The sequence below is a fragment of the Psammomys obesus genome, unplaced genomic scaffold (genome assembly GCF_907164565.1).
Source record: "Psammomys obesus unplaced genomic scaffold, mPsaObe1.curated_primary_1811, whole genome shotgun sequence".
Lineage (NCBI taxonomy): Eukaryota > Metazoa > Chordata > Mammalia > Rodentia > Muridae > Psammomys > Psammomys obesus.
The window spans coordinates 22,135,270-22,150,447 of record NW_026590062.1 but is presented as its reverse complement, the minus strand read 5'-3'; the positions used below and the strand labels follow the sequence as shown (position 1 = coordinate 22,150,447).

The window sequence follows — 15,178 nt, the reverse complement described above, 5'->3', positions numbered from 1 at the left end:
ACACACACACACACTAAGTAAGTAAGTAAACACTACAGAAGCTAGAAGCACCTTGTCCCCTCGGGCAGGAAGGATTTCTCAGACTGTCTTGTAGATCAGCAATTCTCAACCAGTTCTCCCCCCTCCCTAGCCATCTGTGGAGGTTGCATATCAGATTTCCTGTATAAAATAGGAGGCAGCAACGAAATAATTTTATGGTTGGGGGGTTGCCACAACATGAGGGTCGCAGCGTTAGGAAGCTTGAGACCCACTACTGTAGATCAACCAGACCCGACTCTGCACAGCCCTTTCCACTACCCCCACCCCCCACCCCAGTCCATCCACTGTCTGAATTCAAAGCTAGGGCCACAGCTCTGAAGTTGAACTTGATTGATTAAACCTCCTTTCTCTGCTTTCCACCCTTACAGGCCTGTTCACATGGCACGCTGGGGTGGGTGGCCAAGACTAGCATGAGATGATTTTAACACTCTCCATCCTTCCTCCTTTTAAGTCTTTCAGGCCCGCACCTGTATCTCGTAGCATCTGTTCCCCAGGGCTGGGTGGGCAATACTGATGTTGAGATAGCCGGTGGTTTACGGCTCCAGGGTGGCTGTGGTGGTAGGCTGGAGGAAGACAGCACCCCTGAGAACAGCCACCTTGGCTGATCTGTGTCCATCAGGACAGACATTGCAGTTTCTGGTATGAAAAGACAGTAAATGTGCAGCTGTCCTGACAGGAACAAGGATATTCTAAAGAGACACCGGTGTCCCCACCCTTTGCCCATCATTCTATTGAGACAATGGCTCCAAAGAAAAGGGAATACCATGAGCGTCCACCCTGGGGGAAGAAAAAGGCGGAAGCCTGTGCCAGCCAGAGGGGAAAGAGATGTCACACAGCTGTGACAACTTGCAGGAGAAACGTGGAGTTCGGACAGAGATGACAGCCAGTGATGGGTGTGACCAAGCCTTGACTAGGACTGCATGGCTCTACCTGCCTCTTGCCCTATATTCAAAGTTTACCCTTGTCTGAGCCCCAAGGGTGAGCTTTCAGGTGTGTGTGTTTGTGTGTGAGAGAGAGGTCGGGGTTGGGGTGTCTCTTTGTTCCTCTTCACAATGTGGCTACATCAACGACACTCCCTTTCTCTGCTATCCACTCTTGTCCCTTTCGTTGGTGTTGAGGCTGTGCTTAGCTAGTTAGGGCCGCCGGTACCCGGGCTGGTACCCGGATGTCACTCGGGCTGAGGAGATAGATGGCTCCTTGCTGAGGTTGGGTGCCTGTCCTTCCAGCACCGAGAAGGTGGGGGCAGGAGGGTTCCGGGCTGGCTGGGCAGCCAGCCTGGCCAACTGGTGAGCTCAAGGAGCAGCAAGAGTCTGTCAGGCACGCACACACGCACGCACACACGCACACACGCACACACACCAATCTGCATCCCGTGGCCCACAGACAAATTGCAGACACATGCTGAAAGCTTGCAGCAAGAGTTTTCTACAGTCTGCACAAAGGCCAGGCATAGGCTGGAGGTGAATGTCCTTGTCTTCCCCGCCTTACTGCTCAGGGAGCCAGGAGGTCTCAGAGAGCTTTCCCGGGCTTGCAGGTGTTCTGCAGACAGGTGGGGTGTGGCAAACAGACAGCCACTTGACTGCTGTCAAATGTCGAGATCAGGATGTTCTCCGAGAACACTGCCTTTGTCTGTCGCACCCACCTGCCTCCACTGCCTCACCTTCCCCGGGCTGACCACCTCTGCCTCTGGGACCCGTGAACACCTGCCCCTCCCCCTTCCCCAAAGCCCTTCCTACTTCCTGTTCCCGTGTGCTTGACCAAGCTTCTTAGTCACTGAGGACACAGGTGGAAAGTTTTAGGGCTTGTGTGCTTCCCCCCCTCCACCTGCTTCTCTCAGGGCCATTAGGTGAGAGCCGGAAGTGGGAGGACAGGATGGAAGGCACTGGGGGCCTAGCCATCTGGCCATCTGCTAACTATAACACAATCTGGGCAGGGACAACAGGGAAGGAAAACCTAGCTAAAGCTACCCATACAAGGCAAGCGCTGGCTTCTCTCCAGGGCCTCAGTTTAGGGGCCGTTGCCTCTGGAGTGTTTCAGAGTGACTGGGAGTCGGGCATGAGGTCATTCATGGGCAGGAAAGTACTTCTGGTTAGGACCGGTGCTTATCTCTATTATTTTTTAGCCTGAAGCCTTCTGAGAATCTTCAGGGCCTTGTAAGGAAGCTGGAGGAGGCGTGGTCCAGGCAGACTGTGTATGTGGCTGTTCCCGCCTGGGGGAGGTACAGAAAGGCTAGAAAACAGGAGGTGCCCTGTGCACCCTAGATTCATACATCCTCCACACGCCTACTGTGTGCAAGCTCCATGCTTTCGTATGTTTGCTTTTGGGATAGGGTCTTGCCTCTGGCTCTCACAGGACTCCCTTCCTGCCTCCCTAGTGCTGGGATTACAGGTGTGGACAGCCACACTGAGCTTTTTTTCTTTTTTTCCTTTCCTCTCCTTTTCTTCTTTCTTCACCTCCCTGCTCCTCCTCTCCCTTCTTTTTCTTGCTTCTGCTTCCTGAGTGCTACAATTAAAGGCATATGCCACCACCATTAGCCCTTTTGTTGTTTTCAAACAGCATCTCACGTGCCCCAAGACTGGCCTTGAACTTCTGGGGTTACAGGTGTGCACACGTCTAGTTTATGTGGTATCATGGTACCAACTAAGGTATATTCCCAGCACACACACACACCCACCCTGTGTGTGTGATACAAAGTCTCTCTCCCCTGAGACAGGGTTTCTCAGTGTAGCCTTGAGCATTCTGGACTTTAATCTTTAGAGACCAGGCTGGCCTCGAACTCACAGAGATCCACCTGCATCCACCTCCCAGCTGGTGAAAGAGTCTCCCTGAGATCAGGTCCAGGCCCTCTAGGGTATGGAGCATGCACACGAGGACAGTGGAAATGTGTCAAATTGGCCCTTGGTGATGTTGTCATGCTCGGCAGATGGTCTCCTCATGCTTCGGCCCTCACAGTGCTGGGGTTGCCTCATTCGAAGATAACTGAAGTTTTGAAACAGGATTTAGCCAGGTAGCCCAGGCAGGCCTGGAGCCTGAGCCAGTCCTGCCTCCCCCTCCCAAGTGCTGAGACTTCAGGTGTTTGCTGCCACACCTAGCATGAGCACTTGAGTGAGGATTGCTCTAGGCTCCATGAGCCCCCAGCCCAGGGAAAGGCATGGAAATGTGTCTCTAACGTCCTACCCTCCTCCTTGTATGGGGGGGGGGGGATCCCTGATCCACTGGTTCTTCTAACCTTGAGTACGGAGTACAGACCACAAGGCATGATGGGACATCACGCTCTCTAAGCTTAAGAATCATGCTCCAGCTGGGTACAGAGTGCACACACGTGTGACCCAGCCCCCAGGAAGCTGAGGAAGAAGCATGGAGAATGTGAGGACAGCTTTCAAATTCATGCTGAGACTAGGGCTGGAGAGCCGGCTCAGTGGTTAAGGGCCCTGGCTGCTCTTCCAGAAGACCCAGGTTCAATTCCCAGCACCCACATGGTGGCTCACAACCATCTGTTCCAGCGGATCCAACACCTCTTCCGGTCTCTGCAGCCACTAGTCACTCACACGGTGCACAGTCATTTACACAAGCAAAGCACTCATGCTGAGACTCCAGTTTCAAAACACAGGAAATAAACAAGAACGTATTAAAGAGACTGTGTGTCTGTTTGGGTCCGAGTTGTACAGGGAGGCAGAAAGCCCAGATAGCATCTGGATAGAGATCAGGGTTCAGGGATCTATGGCAGCTATGGTCCGTGTGGTGTTCGCCCTGCATGGTAAGAAGAGAAACAAAAGAATGGGGTGTGGTGGCCCACCCTGGCAACCCTGGCAGACTCGAGACGGAGGCAGGAGCATTGCCACATGTCTGAGGCCAGTTTCTGTTACCAGGTCCAGGCTACCCTGGATATACCAAGATGCTGTCTTAGAAAAGGAAACAAAGCTGGGGCGCATGCCTCGCCTTTAACCCCGGCACTCAAGAGGCAGAGGAGGGTGGATCTCTGTGAGTTCAAGGACAGCCTGGTCTACAAAACAAGTTCCAGGACAGCCAGGGCTACACAGAGAGACCTTGTCCTGAAAAATCAATACATACATACCGGAAAAAATAAATTAAATAAAATACACATGCACACACGCGCACACACACACACACACACACACACACACACACACGCCCGCACTAGCCCGGGACAGAAAGAGGGAGAGCTATGGTTAGAGGGAGGCACATCACTGATTTCTTCCGGGTGCCCTCTGCCCCTACTGTAAATCTGCCTTTCTCCTTTCCCACATTTCCCAGATGCCTTTGGGATACACAGGATCCCCTCTCAGCCTGCCCTCAGAAGATTGGTTCTTTCCTGCCCTTTGAACCAGGTGGGGTGCTGAGGGAGCCTTTCTGATGGCCTTTCCTCTTCTGCACCTCCTTCAAGGCCAGTCTCCGGCCAAACTAGATCCCTTGTCTGGCAAAACATCTCTCTGACCCCCACCTCCTTGCCATCTCCTCCAGGAGGAGGTGTCCTCTTTGACCTAGTCCCCACTGCCTTGCACAATCCCCTTGAGAGGGTGTGTGTTTCTCAGTACTGGTGCCTCAGAATCTCAAAATACAGCACCCATAGAAACCCCCTAAACTGCCAGGCATGGTGGTACATGCCTTTAATCCCAGCGCTCTGGGAGGCAGAGGTAGGTGGATCACTGTTGGAGGCCAGCTTGGTCGACAAAGCAAGTTCAGGGCAGCAGAGACTACACAGAGCCCCCACCAAACAAACAAACAAACAAACAAACAAACAAAAATTGTGCCAGGAAGCACACCTTCCCCTTTGAGCTCCCTCTATGCCCCTGGTGGAAGTCCCTGCTGGAAGTCCCTTTTCTCTCTGATGTCTTCAGGGACTTATTGCGCAGGCTGGCTTTATGGGAAGGGCTCCTGTGTAAACATCAGCTTCCCACGTAAATCCTACCCCCGGGCCTGGCTGGCTTTTTTTTTTTTTTTTTTAAGTTTGTTTATTATGAGGGCACCAGATCTCATTATAGATGGTTATGACCCACCATGGGGGGTGCTGGGAATTGAACTCAGGACCTCTGGAAGAGCAGCTAGTGCTCTTCACCACTGAGCCATCTCTCCAGCCCCAGCCCCAGGAAGGAAGAGGGCCAGGATTTTAAAATCACGTTTATTTACACACTGTGCATCCGAGGACATGTGTGTCCCTTATCACCTAGGCCCCAGGGACCAAACCCAGGTCCTTAGGGGCTTGGTAGCCAGTAGCTTTACCCACTAAGCCATCTTACCAGCCTTTCCCTGTCTCTGGTTCTGGCCCAGAGTGCCTCACCTCTAAACCCTGAGGTTCAGCAAGATGGCTGAGTGGGGAAGTCACACAAGAGGGAAATTGGACAGCAGGTGATCTGGCCCGAGCCCCGACTGCCCCAGGCCCTCATTTCCTCACACCAACTTCCTCTGGCCAATGAATGGTAGGAAAGTTGCTGTTGAGGCAAAGTACAGGTGCTGGCGCATTAATGACAATAATAGCCGCGATGGCGGTGATAAAATGACAGGGTAAAAGCGGCTCTCATTAAGGCAGGGTTTCTCCTGGACATCCCCGGGCAGGATCTTCAGCCTCCCCGGAGAAGGGTCTCTGTTCTCTTGCCTCGCTGGACCCCGCAGGGAGTCCTGGGGCCCCACACCTTGGGCTCTGAACTCTGGCTAGGCTTGGCTGCCCGTCCCTCCTGTGTCCCCACCCGCTGAGCGTCCAGGTGCTCCTGCCTGGTGACTCAGTGTCTGTCTCCCGGCTGACCTCAGCATGAGCCTGGGGGCTGGGGGAGACGGCAGTTTCCTGTGATACTGGGTGACTCAGGGGCCCGGGACTGGGGCCTTAGAACGCCTTTGTTGGCCCAGGCTCAGGAATCCAGAGAAACTGGTCGTGAGGGAGGCCCTGGGCGCTGAAGCCCCTCCCTCTGCCTCCGCCCCTCCTCCGCGCTGCTTTAACAGCAGCACCTGTGGCCTCCTGCCCCGGTTGCAGGTGCGTGCAGTGAGGCGCTGCGGGCGTTCGCGCTTGGTAGCCGTGTGCCGGGCTCACCAGCACCTCCGACTTGGCTTCGTGTCCCTGAGGCTCACTAGAAAAGGCTTCCTCAGCCCTCGGACTCCTATTCCTTCCAGAGAGAGCTAACTTTTTGTGGTCTCCAACCTTGACCCCTGCAGAGACTGAGCGATGGCGTCTATGGGACTGCAGGTGCTGGGGATCTCCTTGGCGGTCCTGGGCTGGCTGGGGGCCATCCTGAGCTGCGCGCTCCCCATGTGGCGGGTGACGGCCTTCATCGGCAGCAACATCGTCACGGCGCAGACCAGCTGGGAGGGCCTGTGGATGAACTGCGTGGTGCAGAGCACCGGCCAGATGCAGTGCAAGGTGTACGACTCGCTGCTGGCGCTGCCGCAGGACCTGCAGGCCGCGCGAGCCCTCACGGTCATCTGCGTCATCGTGGCCGCCTTCGGGATGCTCCTCTCCGTGGTGGGCGGCAAGTGTACCAACTGCTTGGAGGACGACACCGTCAAGGCCAAGGTCATGATCACAGCCGGCGCCGTGTTCATCGTGGCAGCCTTGCTGGAGTTGGTGCCCGTGTCCTGGACGGCGCACAACGTCATCCGCGACTTCTACAACCCTCTGGTGGCTTCCGGGCAGAAGAGGGAGATGGGAGCCTCGCTTTACATCGGCTGGGCGGCCTCCGGGCTCCTGCTCCTGGGCGGAGGGCTGCTCTGCTGCAGCTGTCCCCCGCGAGGCAGCGACAAACCCTACTCGGCCAAGTACTCCGCCGCCCGCTCCGTCCCCGCCAGCAACTACGTGTAAGGCTCCTGCCCTGCTATGGGCCGCCCACCGACTGCTGGGGACCGGGAGGCCCCGATTGTGCCAAGTGACTGGCAGGTAGTCCCCGCGGAACCACCCGCCCCGACTTGGACACATCCCGAGGCTCCTTCCTCCGGCCAGGATGGAGAATAGCTCCTCGCTGCCTGCATCCAAGCTGCTCCTGGCGGCGGGGCTGAAGGCGGGAGCGGCTGGGTACCGCCGCGGAGCCGCGGAGCTGCGTCCTGCTGGCCGGGATAGCTCAGCCGTGGCTTTGCGCTCTCGAGTGGACGTCCTGCTCTTGCTAGCAACTCCGCTGTCCCTTTCTGCCCTCCTCACGCTCTCCGCCCACCTCTACTCTCGCCACTGTGCCTCACGTTCCCGAGCACCCCCGGTCCTACCTGGAGCCTTGGTGGGACGCTGCCTGGGACAGAAGGGGCCGCTGAGAACCCCAGTGATTGACGAGGACTGGGGCCGCACCCTCCCACCTACCCTCGGAAGCGAGGTCTGTGGAGTGGACGGACAGGTTTGAGGGGAGGGTGGGGGTGCGTTAAACTGGTTTGGGGAGGCCTGGGGCTGGGGACCTAGAAGCAGCCAGGTTGTCCCCACCCTTTTCAGTACCGTCTCGTTAAATGCCCTGATCTCTGTGCACCCCTCCCTCCTGAAGGACCCTTGGCCTCTTAAGCTGGCCCCTCTGAATTCCCTACCCTTGTCAACTTCAGGGACACTGGCCAGTCTGCCAAAGATACGGGGGGAGGGGGACGACGGCGTTGAATCAGGGAGTCTCCTGGGCTCCCTACCTTCCCTGTGGTTTCTTGTTTTGTAATTTAAGGTCTATTCACAGCTGTAATTATTATTATTTTCTACAATAAATGGCACCTGTGTACAGGAACGCTCTGGGCTGTTCTCTTTCTGTGGGTGGGGCAGGGCTGGAGGGCTGGCGAGGGTCCACAGGGGGGACCTAGTCCAACCACGATTGTTGGACTAGGATGAAGTGATTTCAGGGGCTGACGATGGAGCTCAGTTGGGGAGCCTGCCTGGCACACTGGAAGCCTGGGTTCCATACTCGGCCCCAAACAGACCAGATGCAGAGGCAAGACCCCCCCCCCACACACACACACACAGTAGGTTCAAGGCTGGTCTACTTGAGACCCACATCTCAAAGATTTCAGAGAATTGTAAATATCAGAACTATCTCTAACCTGGCCTTTGGCCTTTATTGGTTCTTTTCTGAGACATGGTCACAGTGCAAAGCCCACCAAACTCAAAGCAATCCTGCCTCAATATCTTGAGTGCACTTCCGTGATGGCAAGCCCTTCATCTGTCAGAGGGGAACCCTGTATCTCGGGTCCAGTGTATGGCCAGGACTGTCAGGGGAAAGGAGCTGGGGGTACCAGGAGGGACAACAGATGGGAGAAACTGAGGCTGGCCCCTGCCTTTCCTCTCCCACTTTCGGCTCCCTTTCTCTGAGCAGCCAGGTTGGCCTGCTTATCTTCTGTAGGCGCCACCTTCCCTAACCTTGGCATGTCCTTTCCCCACTCTTGAAGCCAGGCTGGTCATGCAGGTCCAGCGTGTAGACTCCTCCCTAGAGAGTCCTCCCACAGCCCTGGAATGCTCAAGTTACTGAGAGTCCTTAAACCTACAGCTGTGCCGCCCCAGGGCAGCCTGAGCCACACCCGGACAATCCATTCCAGTCCCTTGGGTTTTTATTATTTTGATACAAGATCTGAATGTAGCCCAGGCTAGCCTCTAGCCATATAGCTGAAGATGACCTTGAACAGATGACCTTGACAATGACCCTAATCTTCCTGCTTCGGGATTAGAGGGTCTGTTTTATGTGGGGCTCAGGGTAAAGGACTTGTGCTGAGAGCCATTGCTCTTAGGCCTGGATGCCCACTTTGTTTGAGACAGGGTCTCATGAACCCTGGCTGGCTGAACTCAGACTTGATCCAGAGCAAAGGATGGTTTTGAACTCCTCATCCTCTCACCTCCAGCTCTCTGGTGCTGGGATTACAGGCGTGGCCATCACACCTGGATTATTCAGGGTTGGGATGGAACCCAGGGCTTCAGTATACTAAGCAAGCTTTCTAGCTCTGAGTCCCAGCTCACAAAGTCCCTTCGTGGAAAAAGACACTAAGTCCTTCCCCATTGGCTTGGAAGTGAGATCAGGGTGCAGCTTTGTGGAGTGGTTCTCTTCGTCCAGCTTTATGTGGGTTTGGGTGAAGCTCACATCACTAGGCTCATGCAACTGCGCCACCATCTCCATGGCCCCTTGTCACTCCCTGGCTACATAGGTATAACCAAGTTCTCATAATGAAATTATCAGATTGTTTTTTGTTGTTTGGTTTTTGGTTTTTCAGGACAGGATTTCTCTGTATAGCACTGGCTGTCCTGGGCTCACCCAGGCTGGCCTCATACTCACAGAGATCTGACTGCCTCTGCCTCCTGAGTGCTGGAATCCAAGGTGTGTGCCACCAGGCCTGGCATCAGACTGTTTTAAAGGTAGGTGTGGGCTGGTGACAGAATCCCATCACTCAGGAAGTAGAGGTGGGAAGATCATGAGTTCAAGACCACCCTTCATTACTTAGCGTGAGGCTACCCTGGGCTACCTGTGTGTAACAGCTGTTCCATTTGCTTTCTGTAGTTAATTTCCCCTATGGTGCTCCGGTGCCCCAGCCTCCTCCTCCTTAAACACTTAAAACCCAGGTGGCTGAGAGGCAGGCAGATCTCTGTGTGTGAGGCCAGCCTGGGCTATATAGTGAGTTCCAGGACAGCCAAGGCTACAAAGTGAGATACTATTATTTTTATTTTATTTTTTTGCTTTTTTGAGACAGGGTTTCTCTGTGTAGCCTTGGCTGTCCTGGACTTGCTTTGTAGACCAGGCTGGCCTTGAACTTGCGAAGATCCTCCTGCCTTTTCTACCCAAGTACTGGGATGACAGGTGTGCGCCACGGCCCGGGCCATGAGACCTTGTTTAAAACAAAAACAAAAAACAACCAACAAAACAAAGCAAACACCCCTCCCCCTTCCCCAAGATGGAGGCACATCACCTTTCAGGGTAGAGGGGAAGCATGGCATACCAGAGCTCCTGGGTTCAAGCCCCAGCACTGCCTAAAATTAAGTGGTGCAGGCACAGAGTCCGGTAAAGTAATCCTCCATGCTCCAGAGTGGCCGCTGGGGGATCAGGGCTTTAGGCTTAGGCCTCCGCCAGTTAAAGGCCTCCAGGCCTATGTTTCACCCTGCGTCAGAGTAACAAAAGACACATTACAGCCTTTTCCTTTTTTATCTGATGGTTGTCCCAGTGCCTTCATTTTCTGAAGGAGGAGACTAGTTCGGCCTTCTTGGAAGAGACAACACCCATCTAGCTCACTCTGTTAACTGGGGCTGAGAAAAGTTCCAACTACCATGGAAGCAGACAACCCACACAAATCTCAGGCCACTTCAATGAGGGGCTAGCCACAATCAAAGGAAGTCCAGGTTTCCCCAGGGCTAGCCATGATGAAAAGTCAGAACTCCAGGTTTGCCAGGACTGTCTTAGGACTAAGGCCGGTGCAGCTGCGAGCGCTCGCGTGGCACCAAGCACAGACTCTCCAGAGAAACTACATTTCTTTCACGGTTCAAACAGTCTCAAAACAACCTCTCAGCCTCTATTGATGGACCCAAACATGGCCAAGACTTTGCTGAAACATTTCACTCAAAACCAGACACAAAGGCTTCACTATCCATTTCACTGCACCGTCCTGGACCTGTGAGATGGCTCCTCAGGTAATGGTGCTTGCTGCCAAGACTGATGATGTAAATTGACCTAAATTCCAGAGCCCATATTGTTCTGTAAGCATATACGCATGCATACCTCGGCACATGAACACATACATGCATATGCACGTATACAGTAAAGAAATACGTAAATGTAAAAAAAGATGAAAAAGACTAGACTTTTTCCTGTTGTCGATTTAATTTTACCCCGTGTGCTAGAGAGGGGCTTCTGGGTAACTGTACTACTGTTAAAGCACACTTTGAACCCCGTATTGGGGAATTCTAGCAAGTGCTCTCTGTCTCCAGATTTTTTTTCAAACCTATTTTATTTCGTATGCATTGGTGTTTGTCAGATTTCCTGGAGGTGGAGTTACAGACAGCTGTGATCTACCATGTGGGTGCTGGGACTTGAACCTGAGTCCTCTGGAGGAGATCTTCTAGAAGAACAGGCAGCTCTTCCTGCAAAGCCGTTCCTCCAGCCACTCTAGATCTTGTTTTACTTTTTAAAACAGAGTCACCAAATGGTCCAGGCTGCCCTGGATTTCTCTCCGCAGCCCAAGCAGGTGCTGGGCTCTCTATCCCCCTGCTTCAGCTTCTCAGGTGTTGGGGTGGGAGGCAGCCTGGCCAGCATAGGCAGCTCTTTGTTCCAGGCAGGCCCACACTGCCCATCTTCTGAGCCAATCCACCCCGTTAGCGCAACCAAAGCTAACATCTCTGATGGGACTGTGGGAGAGGGGCGGTGGGAGGCTGGGGGTAAGGGGTGCTGTGGCCGACAGGACAACTGTCCACTGTGTTATCCTATCCGGGTTTGGATACAGCCTGGCCTAGCTCCAACTGGCTGAAGCTACCAAGCTGGGACCGTGCAAATGTCCAGTAAATGTCATTCTGATACGTGGGGCCCCAGGCTGCAAACACAGCTCAGGCTAAATCACAATTTTCTGAATATGCTTCTCCAGTCACCTTCTCCCACAAATCAGATCACTCCATTACTTTGTCTTTAAAAAAACTTTTTTAAAATCTATTTATTTTCTGTTGTTTCTGTGTGTGTTTTATGGAGGTCAGAGGTCAGCTTGCTGGAGTTGGTCTTCTCCTTCTGTCACGGGGAGTCCTAGAGATTGAACTCAAGTTACCCTACTCTGAGCCATTTTGCCAAGCTGTTCTTCATCTTATAAATAGCTTGAAATTCCCTTTATGGAGGCATATTTGAGTTATTCTCTCTCTCTCTCTCTCTGTATGCACAAGTAGGTATGAACATACCAGGTATCCCCACTCACTCTCCGCCTTGTTATTTGAGACGGGACCTCTCGATGAACTCTCACTGATTTGGATAGGCTGGCTGGCCAGGGAACTTTAGGGATTCTCCCTTCTCTAGAGTTTCAAGTGTGTGCCACCAATGACTACCTTCTTAGAAACTGACACTGGGGACCAGAACTCAGGTCTTCACACCCAGCCTCTTTTTTGTTTTGTTTAAATTTACTTTTCAAATTGTTTATTTTTCAGTCTGTAGACCAGGCCGGCCTATAAGTCACAGAGATCTGCCCACCTCTGCCTGCCCAGTGCTGAGACTAAAAGTGTGTGTCACTAATGCCTGGCAGTTATTTTCATTATTTTTTCGGGGTGCGGTGGTGGGTGGCGCACACTTATAATCCCAGCACTCTGGGAGACAGAGACAGGTGGATCTCTGAGAGTTCAAGGTCAGCCAGCCTGGTCTACAAAGTGAGTCCAGGCCAGCCAGGGCTACACAGAGGCTACACTGTCTCGAAAAAAAAAAAAAAAATCTGTGTGTGAGTGCAGGTGCCTGCTCAGAGGCCAAATGTGTCAGCTCCTCTTGGGCTGGAGTTACAGTCCGTTGTGAGCGTCCTCACATGGAGGTTGAGAACTCTGGGACTCTGTGAGATCAGGAAGCCATTAACCCTGAAGCCACGTCTCCAGCCCCTGACATTATCATAATTCTTTTGTGTGTGTGTAGGTCATAGGGCAACACTGGGGATCAAAGTCAGGCCTTTACCTACTGACCCATTTCATCAGCCCTGCCACCTGTTTTCTGGAAAATGTTAATCACACCTACCTACTTATGCATTGGGTGTGCGTGCATATGTACTTCACAACCTTTGTATGGAGGTCAGAGGTCAAACTTGAGGAACTGGCTTTCTCTCTCCTTTCATAGTGTGGGTCCTCAAGAGGATGGAAATCAGGTCATGGGGCTTCAAACGAAGTGCCTGCACCTGCTGAGCCATCTTGTCAGCCCCATGTTTTGTTTCCTTGAGACAGGATCTCACGTACCCTAGGCTGGTTTTGAACTCCCTATGTAGTGGAGACTGGCTGTGAACTCCCGACCCTCTGTTTTCCACTTCCTAGGTGAGGAGATTACAGGTCTGCCCTTCTCTGCATAACCTGAGGTTTTAAAATAAGCATCTCTTAAAATTCATACTGTCTATTCATTTAAAACTCTGTTTTGTTTTCATTTTTGAAGTATTTTACTATGTGATGTGTTTGAGTGTCGTATCACCTGTGTGCCTAGTGCCTGACAAGGTCAGGAAGGAAGGCGCGAGACTCCTAGGACTGCAGTTTCAGACGTGTGAGCTGTGACCTGGGTGCTGGGAACTGAGCCCAGGTCCTCTGCAACAAGTGCCCCTCCCCCTTAAGTTTTTTCCCCCCCGAGACACGGTCTCTCCGTCTCTCTCTATATCCCTGGCTGTCCTGGACTGGCTTGTCTCGAACTCACAGAGATCCACCTGTCTATCCCTCTCTGAGTGCTGGGATCCATCACAGGCCTGGGCTACCACATCCACCTTTTATCTCTTTTTTTTTTGAGACGAGGTTTCTTTCTGTGTGTAGCTCTGACTGTCCTAGAACTTGCTCTGTAGACCAGGCTGACCTTGAACTCGGAGAACTGCCTGCTCTGCCTCCTGAGTGCTGGGAACAAAGGTGTGCGCCACCAACCCCCTTATTTCTTTATCTGCTTGTTTATTTACTTAGTGTGTGTGTGGTACACGGTAAGTGTTGAAAGCAGAGGACAACTTGTAGGGTCAATTCTCTCGGTTCACCTGGTAGATCCTGAGGCTCCAACTCAGGTTACAGGCTTGGTGCTCAGTGTGGCTTTCCCGGCTGAGCCACCCTGCTGGTCGGAATTCAAAGTTTTTTTGTAAGATCATTGCTTCAAGGGCTGGGGGATGGGATGGTGCTTGGTCATGTGACAGGAGACAGCGGTCTCTTCATTCCTTTCCTCTTCTTTTCTGAATCTGGTGTGTGAGCAGCTTGTGTACCTGAGTCTGTGGTTTGGGTGTCCATGTGCAGGCTAGAGCATGACACATGATAGGATACACAAAGAAACGAGAGGGGTCTCCTCAGTGGCCCCGGGGTCTACCTAGTCCAGCATTCCTGAGGGGCAGGGTTGGGAAGGTGGACCTGTTTTACAGGCAGAGCAGAGTAGGCCAGGGCGACAGACTGAGCTCAGATCATACAGAGAGGATCAGTGTTCATTCGGGGGCTGGGCGCTGACCCTGCCTCCCTCGCCCAGGACTGTCTCCTGCTTTGGATAAAGGTAGATGATGCCGGAGATGAAGCCGCTGCTGGCACAGGCACCCATCTCTGTCTCCTGTTCTGACGTTGCTAGCTCCCAGTGGTCCACAGACTGGGCCACCAGGCGTTCCCACGCCCCAGCCTGCTCCAGGGAGTCTAAGGTGGCTTCCAGTGCCTCCTTGTATGGAAGGTTGGATGGGTTGGTCCTGGTAGTCAGACACACAAGTCCACCTGGGGAGAGTTGGGGGAGGGGCAGGTGAGCTGATGAATGCTGGGTAGTCCCCTGCTCAAGACTTCAGTTCCAGGCCAGCTCCCCACCTCCACGGTTTGGTGCTTAAATTTGCCTCCCCCAGGAATCCTTCAGTTTCTTCAACCAGATGGATTCCCGCGGTCTCCATTAAAAAAAAAAAAAAAATTTTTTTTCAGTGCTACAGATGGAAACATGGGTCTCAAACATGCTAAAAAAAAAAAAAAAAAACACCCCAGCTGATCCACACCCCCATCCCTGAGGGATTCTAGGCAGGTGCTCCACCACTGAGCCACACCCCAGCCCCTCACTGGGGGATTCTATTTAGGCAAATGCTCTTCCATTGAGTAAAGCCCCCTAACTGTCATGGTGGCTCCCAGATGAGCACTGTACCCCTGAGCTATATATGCCCCTTTCTTTTAATTTTTGCTTTTGAGGCAGGATCTTGCTAAGCTGTCCAGGCTATCTTAGCACAGGCAGGCCTTAGTTTTGAGTCTGCTGTCTCATTTTCTTACATAGTGCCAGGTCTGTATTACTAGGTCAGGTTCCTGTGCAACCCCTTAATGACCAAGTGCCCTTTGCTCTGGGAAATCTTCACCCTGGGAGCCAGGAACTCCATGCTGGCTGCTAACTCAGCCCCATTAAAAGACAAGTATGTCGGACAACGCCTCTACAAGAAGAACAGAAGTCAACTAACCTAGGCCCATAGTGGCTCACAGAGACTGAAGCAGCAACCAAAGAACAAGCATGGTCTGGACCTAGGTCATATATATATATATATATATATATATATATATATATATATATATATA

At 52.8% G+C, this 15,178-nt stretch overlaps 2 protein-coding genes across 4 annotated transcripts in view; one reads left to right on the top strand and one right to left on the bottom strand.

The window, feature by feature from the left end:
- The first annotated feature begins 5,995 nt into the window (after positions 1–5,995).
- Positions 5,996–7,733, top strand: Cldn4 (claudin 4). Its single transcript, XM_055605878.1, has one exon. It carries the CDS (start codon positions 6,215–6,217, stop codon positions 6,845–6,847), a length of 633 nt encoding a protein of 210 aa, XP_055461853.1. The 5' UTR covers positions 5,996–6,214; the 3' UTR covers positions 6,848–7,733.
- A 5,811-nt stretch (positions 7,734–13,544) lies between these two features.
- Positions 13,545–15,178, bottom strand: part of Mettl27 (methyltransferase like 27) — an 8,275-nt gene continuing 6,641 nt past the window's right edge. For all 3 annotated transcript variants that reach the window (XM_055605874.1, XM_055605873.1, XM_055605875.1), the window contains one exon: positions 13,545–14,350. In XM_055605874.1, the coding sequence (XP_055461849.1) occupies positions 14,070–14,350 (281 nt within the window). In that variant the 3' untranslated portion in view covers positions 13,545–14,069. The remainder of the gene's footprint in view (positions 14,351–15,178) is intronic.

Bases quoted from the DNA above. Each gene is read 5' to 3' on its own strand.
- Cldn4 (XM_055605878.1), top strand. From the start codon at position 6,215: ATGGCGTCTATGGGACTGCAGGTGCTGGGGATCTCCTTGGCGGTCCTG.